Here is a 19,975-nt window from a genome sequence, read left to right on the forward strand (position 1 = left end):
GCCCCTCTGGGGACAGAGGAACAAGACCCGATTCTGGTCCAGAATCAACATCCACTCACAAGGCCTTTCAGCCCCTGTTGCTTCTCTCCAGTGGTCATTGCCTCCTGCCCCCTTCTGTTTGGGGCTGTTTGGGAGGTCAGATGAGGCAAATAGGTGATTCTTGGTACAGGGGCCTCCATTTAGTCCTCGAGGCCTGGCATCCTCAACTGCCTCTCTGATTCAGTTTCTGTGCTTTAGCATTCAAAATGAGAAGCAAATAGTTACCACCAAGAGAACGGAAGCATTTCCGCCCTTAAGCCAATGCTACTACAGCTCTTCTGTCTATAGCTATTGTATGTGTTAAATAATAATAATAGCCGCTAAATGGTAAATAATAAGCCGTACTGTGGCTCTGCACTGTGTGTCCCTGACCTCTAATTCTCACACAGTCCAGGGACACGTGAGAGAAGGAGAGGTCATAGCTCTTCCAACTTCTCAGATGAAGAAACCAATTAGACACACAGCCTTAGGCAAGCTGTTGCACTTCTTGGAGCCTCAGTTTCTCATCTTGAAAATAGGAATGGTGATATCTCACTACCCAGGTCACTGGTGGAAATGAAAGCATCTGTGTGGTGATCCTTCATGAGCTCCAAAATGTGACATAGTGGAAAAAATGGTTGTCCATGCTGTTTATTTAACTTCCTGCTGGTGCAGTGCAAGGCCTTCAACCTGCTGAGTTGCTGGCAGAGTGGGCAGCTAAGGAGCTGTGGACAGCTCTCTGAGTCTTGATGTTCTCCTCCATGAAACAGGGATTATGCTTTGTAAGACAAAAGTGCTATACAACATTCAGTGATTGAATTATTATCAATCCCTTCACCATTTGTTGACAGCTGTTGGCCTATAAATAGGGTAGTAATTAATATGCATATTGAGGTTTAGTGGGGAGAATAAACTCAGATTAGCGATCTTGTCCATCCTCTGTGGATCTCAGCACGTGGTAAGGACTTGGCAGATGTTTTCAGGTTGATCAATAGGTTTGTGAACTGGCCCCAGTGGCCCAGAGGAGTCAGATGGAGTTAGAGGCTCTGGTCCTAAGTGGAAGGCTTGCCCAGGAGTATTTTTTCAACCCTAGAAGGCTTCTGGCCAGCATGGTTCCACCCTCCTGCTAGGAAGAATCTCAGAATGTTTATTTAGGTACCAAGTGCTATTCTAGGGACTGGAGTTTAAATATCAGCCAATATCAGCACTTACCAAGCATGGATCACTTCATTAGGCACTGGTTGTTAGCCACACAGTGGCAAGCTTTACAGATGAGCCCAGTGGGGGGAGGCAAGCAAAGGGGTGCCAGGGCTCCAGGGATGAGGGCTGAGATCAATCTTACTGAGGGTGTATGGCGACAAGGAGGTGGATAGTGTGGTGCAGGGAACGTGGGCTACGGAGGTAGCCAGTGCTATTCGACCTTCTACCACTTATTTACCTCATTTGTCTGAACTCATCTTCCTCGAGTTATGAACAATAAGGGTAATAACATCCACTTTTCAGAGTCTTGATAAGAATTAATTGTACTTTTAAATTGATCATTTCCAGAGCATTAGCAAATGGGCTTTCACACCATCATATGTCTGGGTCTGGTGTTAAAGACATTCCCCACCTCCACCCCAGCCAGGGCCTTGGTATGCACACAGGTTGACTCCTTCAGTTCCAGCCTTGCTGACCAGATCTCCTGGGCAGTGCATACCTGGACAGTCATATAGTGCACTCAATAGGAAATTAATAATGAAATCAGTCCCTTACCTATAGGGTTACCATATGTCCCGTCTTCTGCCTGTTGCCCTGATATGATATGCACTCTTCTAAATTCACAAGTGTCCCAGTTTGAATGACAACTGATAGGGTCTTCCTACTTTGGGCAAAATAAAATAGACAATAGTTCTGAAGTTTAAAACCTGTGAGGAGCAAATTTGATACAAATGGGGAAGGACTGAATGGTGGTGGGCTGGCAGGAGAAAGATGAAAATGGATTCTAGCAGTGGATTAACAGTGGAATTTGAACAATAAAAACTCAGGTCACACAATGTAATACCACAGTTTATAGATAGTTGCTGCTAGATGAGGGGCTCCATGTCATCCCTTCCTCCCTTCACCAAGCAGAAGTACCTCTTCTAGAAGGCCTGAGTCTCCCTTATCCTTCCTACAATACCACTAAAAGAGTGGCCCATGGCCAGAGCCATTAGTAGCTGGGTTTGTTTTTTTTAAATATGTATGGAGTTATTTATTCTAAAAATATTCCAATAATACTAGCTGGGTTTTTATGGAAAATGGAACCAGACTGAAAGTGTGACCTTCCTACTTAGTGTTCAAGAGAAATGTGAACCTATTCACACTAGGCCACATACCATATTCTTTACCCAAGAATGACGAAATCCAAAAGAGAGATGAGCAGGTTGCTTTTGGTAAATGAGAAGAAAGGAATGAATGTGGGTGTCTTAAAAGCCCTTTGTATATTCCTGGAGCCAGAGGTTTAGGTCTTCAGCTTATGTTTAAAAAAGTACACTCATGTGCATGCATGTGCACATACACAGAGAAAACAATGATAGGTACAATCTTTCTCTTCTTAGCTGTGAGACCTGGGGCATGATACTTAGGGTGGATGAAACTCGCTTCACTCCTGGACCTGGGGATGACATGCAAACTCAAGAGTTTTCACAGGAGTTAAATGAATAACAAATGCGAACCATTTATGGGCTGTCAGAGTACTAGTAAGCTTTGGTCAAATGTCACCTTTTTCTTTACTCCCCTCCCTGGAGAAGCAAAGAGGGAATATCTGTGTCCTGGTAGAATTTCAATGACTTTCTCTTCTGGATTTTGTTTACTTGCAGAAAGTCAGAAACATGGCCCTGGATGATGTTGTGATCCTGAATGTGGATACCAACACCCTGGAAACTCCCTTTGATGACCTCCAGAGCCTTCCAAATGATGTGGTGGGTAATGCGCTCTTGAGATCTGACTCCTGATTGCTTGTACCATGGAAATGAACATGACTTAGAGCGTGTTGGGGGAGAGAAGATAGCTGTGGTTTTCCTGTGGCCTAAGAACTGTGGTTTGTTTCTCTGTCTTCTCTGAAACAGAGTAGAAAGTTGTGAGGTAGTTTATTCTTTGAGTTTTATTTTGCTCTGATGACTTTCATCTGAAAGTCTGTGAAGTAATTCCAGAGTCAACTTCTCTTCTGTGGGAGCCTGGGAAGGAGGAATGCCACCCTTCCCTAGCACATTGCCATCTCTAGAGAGCAGGGTAGCATCTTCTGAGTAACACCCAGATGGTGAGTAGGAGGGTTTTCAGTGTGTACAGTGTACAATAATTCAAACCTATGTGGGTTCTATAGAATTGAAAGTGACTGGCTGCCATATTTGCCAGTTGACATCTGGCCATACTAGAATCTCACGTCAGCTCCTGTGGCAGCTTTGAAAGTTGGCTTGTCTACCCCATAATCAACCCAAGGGAGAATCTGGCCTCATAGGCAAGGGTGGTCTTCATGTTCCTGTGGTTCCATGTGCCAGAATATCCATACATTCTTCTGGCTTCCAAAATGAAAGAAACCCATGTTGCTGACCCTGTGCAACAGATCAGACTGGGTTTGTGTCTGGGAGTGTTTGACATGGTGGGTGGTGGTGCTCCATCTGTCAGGAGCCCCCGTGGCACTGTGCTTTTCTGAAGGGATTACTGTGTGTTGATGAATGATTTCAGACTTCTCTGCTTTTACCTTCCTGTGAGATTTGGGGATGGAATGTTATTTGTGTGCTATAAAAAAAAAAAAAGTTTCCTTTGCAGCATCACTGAATAATGGCTTCTATCATTGACCTGTTGCTCACTAGGTGCTGTGCTAAGTCCTTGTCATTGACCTCTCCTTTACTCTTTGCACCACTCTGAGGAAGGTCTCTTCTCCACTCCCAATATGCAAGCCCAACTCTTGAGTGCATAGAGCCTACCCTGTTCCCATTCCCTGGTCAAGCTCCTCTGTAAGGCATGGATCTCTCAAGTAGGAACCTTGCAACTGCCAAGTGAAATGTGGGAAGTAACTGACTGGAAGGCATATCAGCTGCAAAATAATGGCCAAGGGCTCTGACACAGAACAGGATGACTGTCAGCTCAGAAACCATGCAGTGTTCCAACTGACTCCATCTGCATCACTCTAACCCAGTACAGGCAAAGAGAAGGCAGAACTCTACATAGAGTACATTCCAGTAAGGGAAAACAGACATGTAAGTTATATGTACACCACAGTGTAGCATAACAGGGACCACAAGGGAAATAGAAATCAGTCACAGAAAGGCCCAGGAGAGAGAGTAACAAACTTTGGGAGAGTTTAATGGAATCTTCCTGAAGATGACAGGTTCTAAGATTCCTTTTAAGTGATCTTTGAGGCTGTCTCAGGGAAGCAAAGGAACTCAAGAAAGTTATTTTCTATCTTAGCACTTCAGCTTCCCCCTCTACAGGAGAGGTGCCAAGAGTACTCTTAGGATTATTGTGGTAAATTATAAGTTCACCCAATGCCTAGTACAGTGCTCATATGTTGCCAGTGGTCAATAAATGGTACCTGCATTTTTTAATAAAATAGTTGTTGATAATTACAGGCAAGTTAGTATATCACTAATACCCTCCTGGTCCTAACAGTTTCAGCCTGGGCATATAGGGCTTCTTAACTTCAAGCTGGTTTGAAAGGGAATTGAGAATATTTTACAGCAGTGTTTCCCAGCATGGGGTCCCAAGATAATAATGGGAAGGGAATGTGTGGTCCATAGGCACCTATTGTATTTCAGTGGAATTCATAAGTTGGATTCTGTAATGCTACATGAACTTTACAAGAGAAGAGATTCTGTCTCATCTTTGACACAGGACCTGCTACTTCCAGTGTATCAGCATGTCCACAGTTGACCCTACAATCTCTCCTTTTTGCCAGAGCTGCTGAAGGATTGAACAACTTAAACATTTTGTTAGTCCACATCCTCTTTCCCATCCCTCCTAAATGCCACCTGATGCACCCTCTTGTTTCTCTCCTGCACTATTGCCAGCAGCCTACCAATTGGTTTATCTGATCCCATCTTCCTCCCTCCAGTCCTTCTAGGTGTACCAGAGTGACTTTTCTAAAAACAAAAATTAAACTATATATCCCTCCGACTTGAAATTGCTCCATCAATGAAAATGATCTGGAAAAAAAAAAACTTTTAAAGACAAAATATTCTTCCAGAACTTCCCTCTACCTATAGATTCAAGGCAAGTTTGCTTTGTTCACTTTGGACTCACACAGACCTATGTTTAAATCCTGGCCGTGTGACTTGGGGCAAAATTACTAAAGCTCTCTTCATTTCTTCATAAGGTTGTTGTAAGAATTCAATGTGACCTATATAATCAAAATATCCATCCTGTGATCACTCTAGATGGTAGTTAACAACAAAGTACAGGTGTGAATGATGATAAGCACAGCATTTAAAGCCCCACTTCATGGTGTGATGCTCCTGGGGTTTCTATTTGATTGTTTTTTCATAGTTTTAGCTCTCTCCCCTCCCTTCTTCTAACTCTATATTAGTAGTTCTCCCACACTTAGGTATTGTTCCATAGCTTCATACTTTGCATGCAGTTTCTTTTGTTCAAAATATCTTATCACATCCATTAATCTCTCAGTTACTCTTCAAGACTTTCTTCAAACATTATGCTAAAAATTTTCCTTGACCTCTGCAAGGAAAGAGACCTATGTTGACCATATCTTTTCCCAAAGCCTTTTGTATTGCTTGTGTAATCACACTGATCTATTACCAGCATGTCCACAGTTGACCCTACAATCTCTCCTTTTTGCCAGAAAAAAATGGCTTTCCCATTGAATTGTTACTTTTTAAGAACATGAACCAATCCCTGTTTCCCAAAGATCTAGCAGCCATTGAATAGATAGATGGAAAGATGGAAAGCACATATGGGTTGGGTTATTTTGATAGATGAAATCTTGCAAAACATGGCATCCATGCTGGAAATTTTATTAAAAGAGGTCTTGGTTCTGCTGCTAGCCATGATGTAACAATTGGAACTGGATTAATCTTCCCACTATTAACTATTGAAACTCTGGACAGGCAGATTGGATAACAGGCCATTCAGAGCTGTGATCCCAGAATGAGAGGGAACAAGTGATGTGAGACTTATCATTCCCCTGGCTTTCTTCCTTGAGGCATTTTCCAGATACCTGATACCAGAAAGGCGATCCTCAGCAAAGTACAACACTTTTATTGAGTTAGAAAGTTAAAATCTGAGTTTGTGAGTCTGAAAGAGTACTGGACAGGAGGGAGCAACATCACAGGAAAAGTTTCAGAAATCTGAATTGACTGACTTATTGAAGAATAATCTGCCCAAAAGGAGGATGAAACTCCTGATCAAAGTCTACACAATGATTGGGCTGGGGATGTGGCTCAAGCGGTGGCGCGCTCACCTGGAATGCATGCGGCCCGGGTTCGATCTTCAGCGCCACATACAAACAAAGATGTTCTGTCCGCCAAAAGCTAAAAAATAAATAAATAAATATTAAAATATTCTCTCTCTCTCTCTCTCTCTCTCTCTCTCTAAAATAAATAAATAAGTCTACACAATGAACTATATTCCCTGAGCCCACACAGGCCTAGGAATCATTCAGGTTCAGACCAGTCAGAATAGAGACCTGGGTGATCACTGAGGATAAGCACTAGAGACTGGGGAGAGTATAACTTGATTATAGGTCTAAATTAACTCTAGAGTAAAGGTTATTTTATCTCTGCCCAAACAATACATAAAATCAAGCCTTGAAAACTTAAGAGAGGGCTTTAGGGGTGCTGGTAATGTGCTGGCTTTTGATCTGAGTGCTAGTTATATGGGGAAGAATTCAAGCTGGATATAATTTTTAAAATTATGGGTGAGTTAATTTTTATGTTGTTATGTTAAACTTCAATAAAATGTTTTAAGCAATCCTAGTGATTCAGAAGGCTGAGGCAGGAGGATCACAAGTTCCAGGCTAGCCTCAACAACTTCACAAGGCCCTAAACAACTTAGCTAGACCCTGTTTCAAAATAAAAAATTTTTAAAAGTCTGGGGATGTGATTTTATGGCAAAGCACCCCTGGGTTCAATCACCAGTACCAAAAAAAAAAAAAAGTTTGAAACAAGTCTGTTTCTAAAGTCTCGAAAGGAATCAACCTAATGTACAAGAAAATTCAACCACTTGTCAAAATAAACTTTAAAAGAAGACAACAAACCCAGCATTCAACTCCTGATGTTATCAGTACTTAGCATCCTATTTTAAAAGTACAACACATGTTGAGAGTCTGGAATGTAACCTATCACAAGAAAAAATAGTCAGTATAAGCAGACTCAGAAATGACAGATGTGGTAGAACTAGCAAACAAGGAACTTGAAACAGGTATTATGAAGATTGTAAATATGTCTGTGGATTCAAAGAAAGACTTGAACTAAATGAGAGAAATAGAAGATATAGAAAGAACAAAAGGGAACCTCTAGAGGGAAAAATATAATATGCTGAATGAAAAAGAAAGTCACTTTTGGAATTAGGAGATGACACACTGCAGAATTTAAAAAAATGAACTTGAAGACATAGAAATAAAAACTGTCTAATATGAAGCTGAGAAAGAAAACTGACAAAATGAACAGAACCTCAGTGACCCATATCACAGTCTCAAGAGGACTAATGTAGACCCAGCAGATGAGAAGGTGAATTTTTACATGTTTTGATAAAAATAATAAACTCAGAGTACTAAGAAGCTCAATGAACCTCAAGCATAAGGAACTCAAAAATAAAAAAGAAAGAACACACAAAGGTATATCATAATTTCTCGAAACCAGTGATAAAGAGAAAAGTTTAAAATTAGCTAGAGAAAAATTATTAGAAAAATTAGTAATCACAGCAGACTTCTTGTCTGAAATTATGTACATCAGAAGATAATAGAATGATATTTTTAAAGTGATGATAGAAGATCTTTGTCAACCTAGAATTCTATATACAGTGAAAATATACTTCAAAAGGAAAGCAAAATTAAAACTTTTTTTCAAACAAATAAAAACTGAGATAAATAATTGTCAGCATATCTGAGCTACAAGAAATATCAAAAGAAGTTGCTATTTTTAAACCCTGTCTCAAAATAAAAAGGGCTGGGGTTATGTCTCAGTGGTTCGGTGCTCCTGGGTTCAATTCCCAGTACTCCCTACCAAAAATAATAATAAGAAGAATACTGATGTGTATTGTTTCATAAATAGAAATGAAATATATGACCACAATAGTTCAAAGGAGAGAGTGGGGGAGAATAGATGTGTGCTGTTTAATTAAAAGTCCTTACATTATATATAAACTGGTAGAATATTTGAAAACTATTTTTTTTTTTTTTTTTTTTTGGAACTGGGGATTGAATCCAGGGACACTTTACCAGTAAACCTAATCTGCAGCCCCCCCCCCCCACACACACACTTTTTAAAAAATACCTTTATTTTTATTTATTTTTATGTGGTGCTGAGGATACAACCCAGGGGCTCACATATGCTAGGCACATGCTCTACCACTGAGCCACTACCCCAGCCCATCTGCAGCCCTTTTTATTTTTTAATTTTGAGACAAAGTCTTGCTCAGTTGCCCAGGCTGGCCTCAGATTTGTGATCCTTCTGCCTCAGCCTCCCCAATAGCTGGCATTATAGGCATGTGTACCCAGTTGAAAGTACACTGTATTATTAAAGAAGTATATTGTTAATCTTAGAGAAACCACGAAGAAAAAAGAGAGTATATGTGTCTATGTTATATGTATATCTATATTTCTGTCTTCATACATGTAATAAGCTGATATTAAAGATCCAAAGATATTTTGGTGGAAAAATAAAGGATCCAAACACAGATAAAACATATAGAAAAGTTAGTATGATGATAGATTTTTCCAGCTGTCTCAATTATTACATTTAATATACATCATCTAAATACTCCAATGAAAAGAGATTTTTAAAAAGCAAAGACCTAATTGTATGCTATGTATAAGAATTTCATTTCAAATATAAAAATTCAAATAGATGAATCTGAATCACTAATCGAGAGAGTTGGTGGAGAGAAGAGACAAATCTTCCTCATAGAAAAAGTTCAAATATCTATAAGGTCTATTTTTTCCAGAAGAGTATTTACACTTAGATGTAGACTGTACTTAGTGTTGACTTCTAAAACAATAAAATATGTAAAGGAAGAATAGTAACTTTAGGGGAGAAACAGCCACTGCCTTACCCAAGCAATCAAGTTTAACATCACCAGTAAGGTCATGTGATGTCATGTAACCCCTGATGTCATGTGATGAGAAAGATACTTTACTTCTGCCATAGTATTCTTTTCAAAAACCTGTCCTAATCATGACAGAAACTTCAGGGAAACTCAAATTTGGGGACATCCTACAAAATATCTGACTATTATGTCTCAAAATGGCCAAGATCATAAAAAAACAAAGCAAAGACTGAGAAACAGTCATAGATTAGAGGAGAATAAGGAGATGTGACTTATAAATCTGAATTGAATCCTGAGATAGAAAAAAATTACTTTAGTGGAGAAATTACAAGAGAGACTGAAATTCAGTTAATAACATACCAACTTCAGCAAGACCTTTGTCTCAGCTTTGACAAATGTCCAATGGTGGTACCAGATAGAGGAAACTGAAAGTGAGTGAGGAGCATATAGATAACTTTTTATACTATCTTTGCAACTTTCTATAAATCTAAAAAAATTCCAAAGTAAAAGTTTATTTAAAACTCATAAAAGGATGTGGGGCACAGTGATGCATGTTTATAATCCCAGCGACTCGGGAGGCTAAAGCAGGAGGATTGCAATTTCAAGACCAGCCTGGGCAACTCAGTGAAACCCTATCTCAAAATAGAAATAAAAGGAGCTAGGGGTATAGCTAAGTGGTAGAGCACCTCTGGGTTCTATCCATGATAGATTGTACAGACATTCACACAAAAGAAAATAAGGGGGCATTATGAATGTCTTTATGTCTATGATTTTGACAAGTTAGAGGAAATGAACATACTCCTTCAAATATACAAATTACAGAAAATGACTAAAGGATTTTTCAAAAATAGCATTATTTCTATTAATTTTTTGAATTTATAATTAAAACTTTCCCACAAAGAAAATTTCAGGCCCATATAGCTTCACTGGCTAATTCTGTCAAACATTTAAGACAAACTGGTATAATCTTCTACAAATTTTTTCAGAAAATAGAGGTAAAGGGATATCTCTCAACTTATTCTATGAGATCAGCATTACCCTGACATGAAAACCAAAGAATTTATAAGAAAAGAATACATAAGATAAACATTTTTGCATAGGAGGCATATTAATAAAATATTCATCAATTGAATCCAACAACATATAAAGAGGATAATGCACCATGATTAAGTGAATAGATTGGCTAAATATTTGAAAAAACGTGTAATTTGCCATATTGGTAGATTAAAAAAAAAAAGAAAGAAAGAAAAACTGTAGCAAGACATACACACAAAAAAAGTATTTTAGAAAAAAATTCAACACCCATTCGTCTAAAGCTCCTAGCAGACTGGAATCCTCATTTTAATAGCAGCATTATACATACTGGAAGGTACCACATCAAGAACAAGACTGACTGCTTTCCCCTGGAAGATGGCACCAGCAAAGAACAAGTAAACTCTCTCTCTTCAACATTGCACTCGAGAGTCTAAACCATTCCCTAAGACAAGAAAAAGAGATGAAAGCCCTAAATATTAAATGAAATAAATAAAATTATCTTTACACACATCATAATTATGTATATGGAATATCTTAGAGTCTCACAAATGAATGTAACAACAGGTACAGGTTAAGGTCAGTATATAAAATTGAAATGTATTTCTATATGCTTGTAATGAGCAATTTAAAAATGAGATTTTTTTAAAGTACCATTTAAAATAGCATGCAAAACACAAAATACTTAGGAATAAATTTAACAAAAAAATGTGTAAGATTTGTAAGCTGCAAGCTATAAAACACTTGAGAAAAAAAAATTGAAAGACCTAAATACATGGAGAGATATTCCATGTTTTGGATTGGAAAACTAAATATTTTTTTACTCAATATTTTTAAGATGTTAATTTTCCCTAAATTGATCTATAGATTCAGTATAATCCCAACCCAAATTCCAGATGGCCTTTTTTTTTCTGAAAACTTGACAAGCCGGTTCTAAAATGTATATGAATATGCGAAAGAACTAGAATAGCCAAAACAATGTTGAGAAGGAAGAATAAAGCCTTAGAACTTATATTACCTGCCTTCAAACCATGCTACAGACTTTACTGCAATCAAGACAATGTAGATAGACATCTAAGTCAATAGGTTCAAATAAAGAGTCCAGAATTAGACCTATAAGTAAATGAACAATTGATTTGCAACAAATGCACCAAAATAATTCAACAGAGAAAGGAGAGTTGAGTTTTGTTGGGGTGGGGGTGGGGTGTTCCAACAAATATGTTCAAGCAACTGGGTTATCAATATGGAAAAAAAAATGAACTTTGACTTTTATCTCATGCAGACATTAGCTCAAAAAACAGAAGCAAAAACTAGGAAAACATGGAGGAGAAAAATCTTCTTGAATTTGGTGTAAAGATTTCCTGAGACATAAAAACACATCATAAAAGAAAAATTGATAAATTGGACCTCACAAAAGATAAAATACTCTTTCCAAAGACAGCATTAAAAAAGAGAAAGAAAGAGAAAAGCTACAGACTGAGGAAAAAATACTACTAATAGTTAAATCTAGAAAAATAAATTCATGCAAGAATCTCAGAAACTCAATAATAAGAAAGTCTAATTAAAGTAGACCAAAGACTTGAAGAGCTGCTACACACACACACACACACACACACACACACACACACACACACATTATTTAAATAGCCAGCAGACACATGAAAATATACTCAGCATCTTTAGTCAGAGGGTACAAATTAAGACCACCTTGAAGTACTATTCTGTACCCACTGATATGACTTAAAAAAACAAGAATTCTATATAAATGTACATCTTAACCATATGTTTATATGTGACCAAATATTCTAACTACTAGGTATTTACCCAAGAAAATGTACAATCTTCTTTTTTAAATATTTAATTGATTTTATTCTTTAAATAAATGATAGTGGAATGCATTATAATTCTTATTACACATATAGAGCACAATTTTTCATCTCTCTGTATGTAAAGTATGTTCACACCAATTCATGTCTTCATACATGTACTTTGGATAATTATGTCTATCACATTCCACCATTGCTGGGAGCCATCAGCCAAGTAGGTATGACAAATTCCTTGCCAGCTTACTCCCATGCTGTCTAGTGGAAGGACTTCTGAAAGGTGACCTTGCTCAAGGACCAGGGCAGGATCCGTGTTTAGGGTGTTCCCCCTTTAGAATAGGGCAGTTTAGCATAATAGGAGAGTAGGGTGTTTCCCCTTTAGAATAGGGCGGTTTAGTATAATAGGAGATTAGGGTGTTCCTCTTTTGGAATAGGGCGTATCCTGCTGCTGAGTTCCTCTTGAGTGCTTAGGGTCAAACAGTATATTTTGGGAGACAGAAGCCCATGCGGAGTGGATTTGGGAGAGAGTGGATTTAGGCAGGAGAGGATTTGGGCAGAGAACGGAGTGGATTTGGAAGGAGAACGTGGATTCCCCCAGAGCGTGTTTGTAGACAGCCGGTGTGAGTTCGGGAATAAAGAATTGCTGTTTGAATCTACAAGCTGTGTGGAGACTCGTGATTTGTGCCCAGCCGAGAGACTGCGGCATCTGGTGGCCCGTACGCGGAACGTCTGAAACTTGAAGGTAAGTGAAATTGCTCGCCCCTGAGGGAAGGCGAGAGAATGGGTGACCATTTCAGAAAACAATGTGTTCTTCTTTTGATTTATTTTGTTTTTCTTTCAAGCTGCCTATCCCTAGAAATTTCTCAGGCAAACTGGAAAAAATGGTTGACTAAAGGTTTGAAGTTTGTCGGCCCTGAGGAAGAGAAAATTGATACAACGATTTTTTATTCTGTTTTTGCTTCATTCAGTTTCGGTTTTGTTTTGTGTTATCTTATTGGGTTGCGTTATCTTTATAGTAGATTAAAACAAACTGAAAAGATGTTAAGTAAATTGTTAGAGGTTCAGAATATGGTGAAAGACATTTTAGATCAAGCAAAAGAGAAGGTCTCTCCAGCTAGTCAGACAGAGGAAGAAAATTTAAAGGAAAAGGGGTTGTTAGGAAAAAGGCCACAACAGGAGGCTGTTACTAACTCCGTTTTATCACAAGAGGGTTTAATTCAACCAACAGCCCCACCGATAGAGACAGCTGAGTGGCCCTCAAACCCCGTAGTTGATAAATGGGATCCTGAGACAGGACCTCAAAGATTAGCATGTCCTGTACTTGAACAGGCAGGAGGGCAGCGAATTCACCATGCTTTAGATTTTAAAACAGTGAAGCAGTTAAAAGAGGCTGTAACAACCTATGGTCCCCAAGCTCCCTTCACGGTGAGCATGGTCGAGTCTATTACTAACTTGGACATGACGCCAGCAGATTGGGCTAGCATGTGTAAATCTGTGCTAAATGGAGGACAATATTTGTTATGGAAGGTTGCCAATGAGGAATTTTGTGCAGAGACAGCTAGGAGAAATGCAGCAGCCGGTTACCCTCAAAGAAATTTAGAAATGTTGCTAGGAAAAGGACCTTATGAGGGTCAGCGGCAACAAATTGAATATGATCCTGCTATATATGCACAAATTGCTGCAGACGCAGTTAGGGCATGGAAGACTTTACAAGGACATGGAGATTTACAAGGTCAGCTATCTAAGGTAATACAGAGAGCTAATGAACCTTACGCTGACTTTGTAGATAGGCTAATTCAAACGGCTGCCAAAATTTTTGGGGATACGGAACAAGCAATGCCATTAATAAAACAACTGGCTTATGACCAAGCAAATCGTTGCTGCAGAGAGGTTATTAGACCATGGAGACATGAAGATTTAAACACATATATTAAATTATGTAGAGATATTAATGAACAAGGGCAAGTCTTGGCAGCTGCAGTACAACAGGCTTTAGATACCAGGCCAAAAACATGCTATGATTGTGAACAAACAGGACATTTTAAAAGGAGTTGCCCCATAGGAGGAGGATTTAACAAAACTAGGTATCAAAGAAATAGAATACCGGGTATTTGCCCACGATGCCGTAGAGGGAGACATTGGGCTAATGAATGCCGTTCTCAAACTACCATAGAGGGTACTCCCTTACCAAAAAACGGAAAAGGACCAGGTATTTACCCACGATACCGTGGAGAAAGGCATCAGGCTCCGTTGCCAAAAAACGGACAGCCGGGCCCAATGCTCCGGGGCCCACAACCACAAATATACGGGGCAATGGAGGAACCCAGCAACACCATCAGAGTAGTGCCCAGGACACATTGTCCATTAAATCCCTCATCAGACAAACCCGAGGGAGCTCAGGGTTGGACATCTGCGCCTCTGCCAGAGCAGTACTAACTCCAGAGATGGGAGTTCAAATCATTCCCACAGGAATAAAAGGACCTCTTCCCCAAGGGACAGTAGGCTTATTATTGGGACGTAGTTCATCTACATTAAAAGGACTTATGATAAGTCCCGGGGTAATTGATCCCGATTATGTAGGTGAAATAAAAATTATAGCTAGTTCTCCAAGAGGTATATCAGTAATTTCACCTGGAGACAGAATAGCACAGTTGTTAATAATACCCAGCCTACATAATAAATTTCCTAGTCATAGTGTAAAAAGAGGTTCCAGGGGATTAGGCTCCACAGGTGTAGATTGGGCTATGTTGTCTTTAAATTTAGATTCTCGCCCAATGTTAAAACTAAATATTCAAGGACACGACTTTAATGGGCTACTGGACACAGGTGCAGACCTTAGCATCATATCTAGTAAGGAATGGCCAAAACATTGGCCATTACAACAAGCCACTCAAACGCTTCGAGGCCTAGGAGTGGCTACTAATCCCCATAGAAGTGCAATGATATTAGATTGGAAGGATCCTGAAGGTTGTGAGGGAACTATACAGCCCTATGTATTGGATCATCTTCCTATAAATTTATGGGGACGAGATGTCCTAGATCAATTAGGTTTGACATTAACAAATAACATCAATCCTAATGCGCCCACTACTAGGGCTAGACAAGGTTTTAGGAAAGAAAAAAGATTAGGAAAACAAGGACAAGGTATAGCAGCACCAATTCAAATAGATCAAGGAACAGACAGACATGGGTTGGATTTTCAGAAAAGGGCCACTGAGACAATCAAAATTACTTGGAAATCAGAAAGACCAGTGTGGGTTCCTCAGTGGCCCCTGACTAAAGAAAAGATACAAGTAGCCCATGATCTGGTCAAACAACAATTAGCGGAAGGACATATACAACCTTCCATATCTCCCCATAATACTCCCATTTTTGTCATTAAAAAGAAATCTGGTAAATGGAGATTATTGCAAGATTTAAGAGCCATTAATAATGAAATGGTTATTATGGGACCTGCTCAATCAGGGATTCCTCAATTGTCTGCTTTGCCAAAAACCTGGCATGTTTTAGCCATAGATATTAAAGATTGTTTTTTTTCAATTCCAATTCATCCCGAGGATAGTCCACGTTTTGCATTTACTATCCCTGCATTAAATCATGAAGGTCCTGATCAGAGATATGAATGGAAAGTACTCCCTCAAGGGATGGCTAACAGTCCAACTATGTGTCAAATATATGTTAATAAAGCAATCCAGCCACTTAGAAATCAAAATCCTGAACTACAAATATTTCACTATATGGATGATGTATTATTGGCACATAAAGATAAAAACATATTGCTGGAATGTTATGCCACACTTACAAACTTATTAAAAAATTATAATCTAGAAATAGCAATAGATAAAGTACAATTAAATTTTCCAATTAATTATTTAGGAGTTCTATTATCCTCAACCATGGTCCGTCCACCAAAAATTCAAATACGAGTAGATCAACTCAAGTCACTTAACGACTTTCAAAAGTTATTGGGAGACATAAATTGGATAAGGCCTTATCTAGGCATACCAACAGGAGAGTTGGGACCTTTATTTGATATTCTAAAAGGTCCATCAGATCCAAACTCACCTCGCATGTTAACTCCTGAAGCAAGAAAGGCATTGAAAATTATTGAAACATATATGGAAAATATACATTTGGATAGAATTGATATAAGTTTGCCTTTATTATTTATTGTACTACCAACAAAAAATATTCCTACAGGAGTATTTTGGCAAGAAGGTCCATTATTGTGGATACATTTATCTTATTCTCCTAACACTATTCTTACTAGGTATCCTGAGGCTGTAGGACAATTAATACTCAAAGGAATAAAAGCAGCGAAGGGAGTGTTTGGAATTTCTCCCAATAAAATTATTACTCCATATACTATGGATCAAATTGATGAGTTAGCTAATGAGTTAAATACTTGGGCAATAATCATGTGTAAATCTAATGTTTCATTTGATAATCACTTACCATCTAATCCTTTGTTGTCTTTTTGGTCTAAGCATCCTGTAGTTTTTCCAAAAATGACAAGAAAAACCCCTATCATGAATGCTCCAAATATATTCACTGATGGGTCAAATAATGGTACAGCAGCAGTAGTTACCCCTGATCAAACTTTTACATTTTTAGTACCCAAACAATCAGCTCAAAAGGTAGAGCTTAATGCAGTATTACAAGCTTTTTTAATGTTTAAAGATTCTGTATTTAATTTATTTTCTGATAGTCAGTATGTAGTTAATGCTATAGTATCTCTTGAAGATGCTGGTAGGATTTCCCCTTCTTCTACTGTTTTCTCTTTGTTTTCCACTATACAAAGTCTAATCTGGGACAGAAAAGATCCATTCTTTATAGGACATATTAGAGCACATACAGGATTGCCTGGAGCCCTTAGTTTGGGCAACGATTTAGCAGATAAAACTACACATGACATACATATTTTCTCTACACTAGAAGAAGCTATGAATTTTCATAAAAAATTCCATGTTAATGCTAATACTTTACAAAAGCGTTTTAAAATAACTAAGGAACAAGCCAGACATATAATAAAACAATGTCAAAATTGTGTGACCTTTTTACCACAAGTTAATCTTGGAGTCAATCCTAGAGGACTGATACCTAACCATATTTGGCAGATGGACGTCACACACTTGCCAGAATTTGGAAAATTAAAATATTTACATGTTACAGTTGATACTTCTTCCGGATTTTTGATGGGCTCCCTTCATGCTGGAGAAAAAACTAAAGATGTTATAGCTCATTGCTTACAAAATTTTGCCACTGTGGGTGTTCCTAAACAGTTAAAAACTGATAACGGTCCTGGCTATACCTCTACCTCTTTTAAACAATTTTGCTCATCATTTGGTATTACTCATATAACAGGAATTCCATACAATCCACAGGGACAAGGCATAGTTGAAAGAGCTCATCAAACTATTAAAGCGTACTTACTAAAACAAAAAGAGGGAATTGGAAAGGGGTATATATCCCCCAAAGATAAACTTAAAATAACACTTTTTACTCTAAATTTTTTAAATTTGGATTCATCAGGACTTAGTGCTGCGGAAAGGCATATGTATCCAAAAAATGTGCATAAGCCTAAAGTTCTTTGGAAAGATATTCTAACAGGACAATGGAAAGGTCCAGACCCAGTGATTGTCTGGAGTCGGGGCTCTGTTTGTGTGTTTCCACAGGGAGAACAGCAGCCGATTTGGATTCCAGAAAGACTAACCAAAACGATTTCTACAGATCAAAAAGAAGATAATTTGACTCAAATCCATAACAGCTGATATCCAGAACTCCAGCTTGGCCATTCTTACATCTGCGACTGTGATTAACCAGGATGCTTTTTTCAATATCTATTTTATTATTGCATTTTTCCCACATCATAAGGTTCTATTTTTATTTTTTGAGCTCATACAAACCTAGGTTAATGTTTTTCTGATCAGTTTTATTTTTTTTTTGACTATAGAGTTTTTAAACATTGCAATGGAGATTTCACCTAGGTAAAGCTACAAGGCCTTTATTATTATCTTATGTGTTGTACGTTTGTTTGCACATTTGTGTTTTGTGTTGTATGTCTGTGTGTGCGTATTTCATATATGAGGAGCGCTCATGAGAAAATGGATCCGAATTATTTATTTTTTATTCACGTGATTTAAATGGCTTAATTTAAATTAAGTAAACAGCTGTTAAGGATTCTTTTTAAAGGTGGTTAACAGATCTGCTTGTTTACTAATTTAAATCAGGTAAACAGCTGTTAAGGATTGTTTTTTAAGTAGGTTAACAGATCTGTTTGTTTACTTTCACCTTTCCTTTTCATTATATTTAATAATTCTTTTCAGGATAATGTCTTTTTAGCATCATTGCCAGAATTCCTATCTTCATCCCAATGAATATAACTCAACAAGTATGCTCAATCAAGGAGCCAACTTACTTTGGGAGGCAACGGACTTTGGGAGGAGACGGACAGATTGATAGATTCCTCCACTTTGAACGGCTTGCAGAACTTGCCTGGACTATGTAACTACGTTTAGTGCAGCTATTGTGGTAATGCTGGCATATATTTGCTGATGGTGTCACCAGTGATCTTTGCTGATGGTGTCACCAATGATGCAATTTTTCCAAAGGAACTGTCAATTGGCTTGGTGTCGTGGCATTTCTGTATTCTCCTCCCTTCTGCTAGTGATGGTCTAAATTTGGGGGCCAATGGCTATATGCTGGACCGGCAGTCAGTGACGGGTATGATCCAATTGCAATGGTATCAACCTAAGACAGGAGGCTGACGCCTAAAGGTCAGTTGCCTAAAGGTCAGTTTTCCCATGACGGGTAAGAACCATATGTTGAATTGGACAACCTACCAGGCGCGGTCCTTAAGCCACATTAACCTCACTCCCCCACTGGCACCAAGGCCAAATTTGGGGGCCAACAGAGGTGAGGCAAAGAACCTCACCCCCCCACTGGTGCATAGACCTATCCACAAGTATGGCTGTATGCTGGACCGGTAGTCAGTGACGGGTATGATCCAGTTGCAATGGTATCAACCTAAGACAGGAGGCTGACGCCTAAAGGTCAGTTACCTAAAGGTCAGTTTTCCAATGACGGGTAAGAGCCATATGTTGAACTGGACAACCTACCAGGCACGGTCCTTAAGCCACATTACTTGTTGTTTAATTAATCAGAAGGGGGGAGATGCTGGGAGCCATCAGCCAAGTAGGTATGACAAATTCCTTGCCAGCTTACTCCCATGCTGTCTAGTGGAAGGACTTCTGAAAGGTGACCTTGCTCAAGGACCAGGGCAGGATCCGTGTTTAGGGTGTTCCCCCTTTAGAATAGGGCAGTTTAGCATAATAGGAGAGTAGGGTGTTTCCCCTTTAGAATAGGGCGGTTTAGTATAATAGGAGATTAGGGTGTTCCTCTTTTGGAATAGGGCGTATCCTGCTGCTGAGTTCCTCTTGAGTGCTTAGGGTCAAACAGTATATTTTGGGAGACAGAAGCCCATGCGGAGTGGATTTGGGAGAGAGTGGATTTAGGCAGGAGAGGATTTGGGCAGAGAACGGAGTGGATTTGGAAGGAGAACGTGGATTCCCCCAGAGCGTGTTTGTAGACAGCCGGTGTGAGTTCGGGAATAAAGAATTGCTGTTTGAATCTACAAGCTGTGTGGAGACTCGTGATTTGTGCCCAGCAAAAGACTGCGGCACACCATCACTGCTAACCCCCTGTCCCCTCCCTTCCCTTCCCTATCTAGAGTTTGTCTATTCCTCCCATCCTCCCCCTCCCTACCCCATTATGTGTCAGTAACCTTATATCAGAGAAAACATTTGACATTTGTGTTTTGGGGATTGGCTAACTTCACTTAGCATTATCTTCTCCAACGCCATCCA

At 38.9% G+C, this 19,975-nt stretch overlaps 1 protein-coding gene across 5 annotated transcripts in view; it reads left to right on the forward strand.

Moving 5' to 3' along the window:
• Dennd1a (DENN domain containing 1A) overlaps window positions 1-19,975 on the forward strand; it is a 530,651-nt gene that overhangs the window by 334,190 nt on the left and 176,486 nt on the right. For all 5 annotated transcript variants that reach the window (XM_076845503.2, XM_076845505.2, XM_076845504.2 and 2 more), the window contains exon 12: window positions 2,859-2,960. In XM_076845503.2, coding sequence (XP_076701618.2) covers window positions 2,859-2,960 — 102 coding nt within the window. The remainder of the gene's footprint in view (window positions 1-2,858; window positions 2,961-19,975) is intronic.

This window comes from Callospermophilus lateralis, chromosome 2 (genome assembly GCF_048772815.1).
Source record: "Callospermophilus lateralis isolate mCalLat2 chromosome 2, mCalLat2.hap1, whole genome shotgun sequence".
NCBI lineage: Eukaryota > Metazoa > Chordata > Mammalia > Rodentia > Sciuridae > Callospermophilus > Callospermophilus lateralis.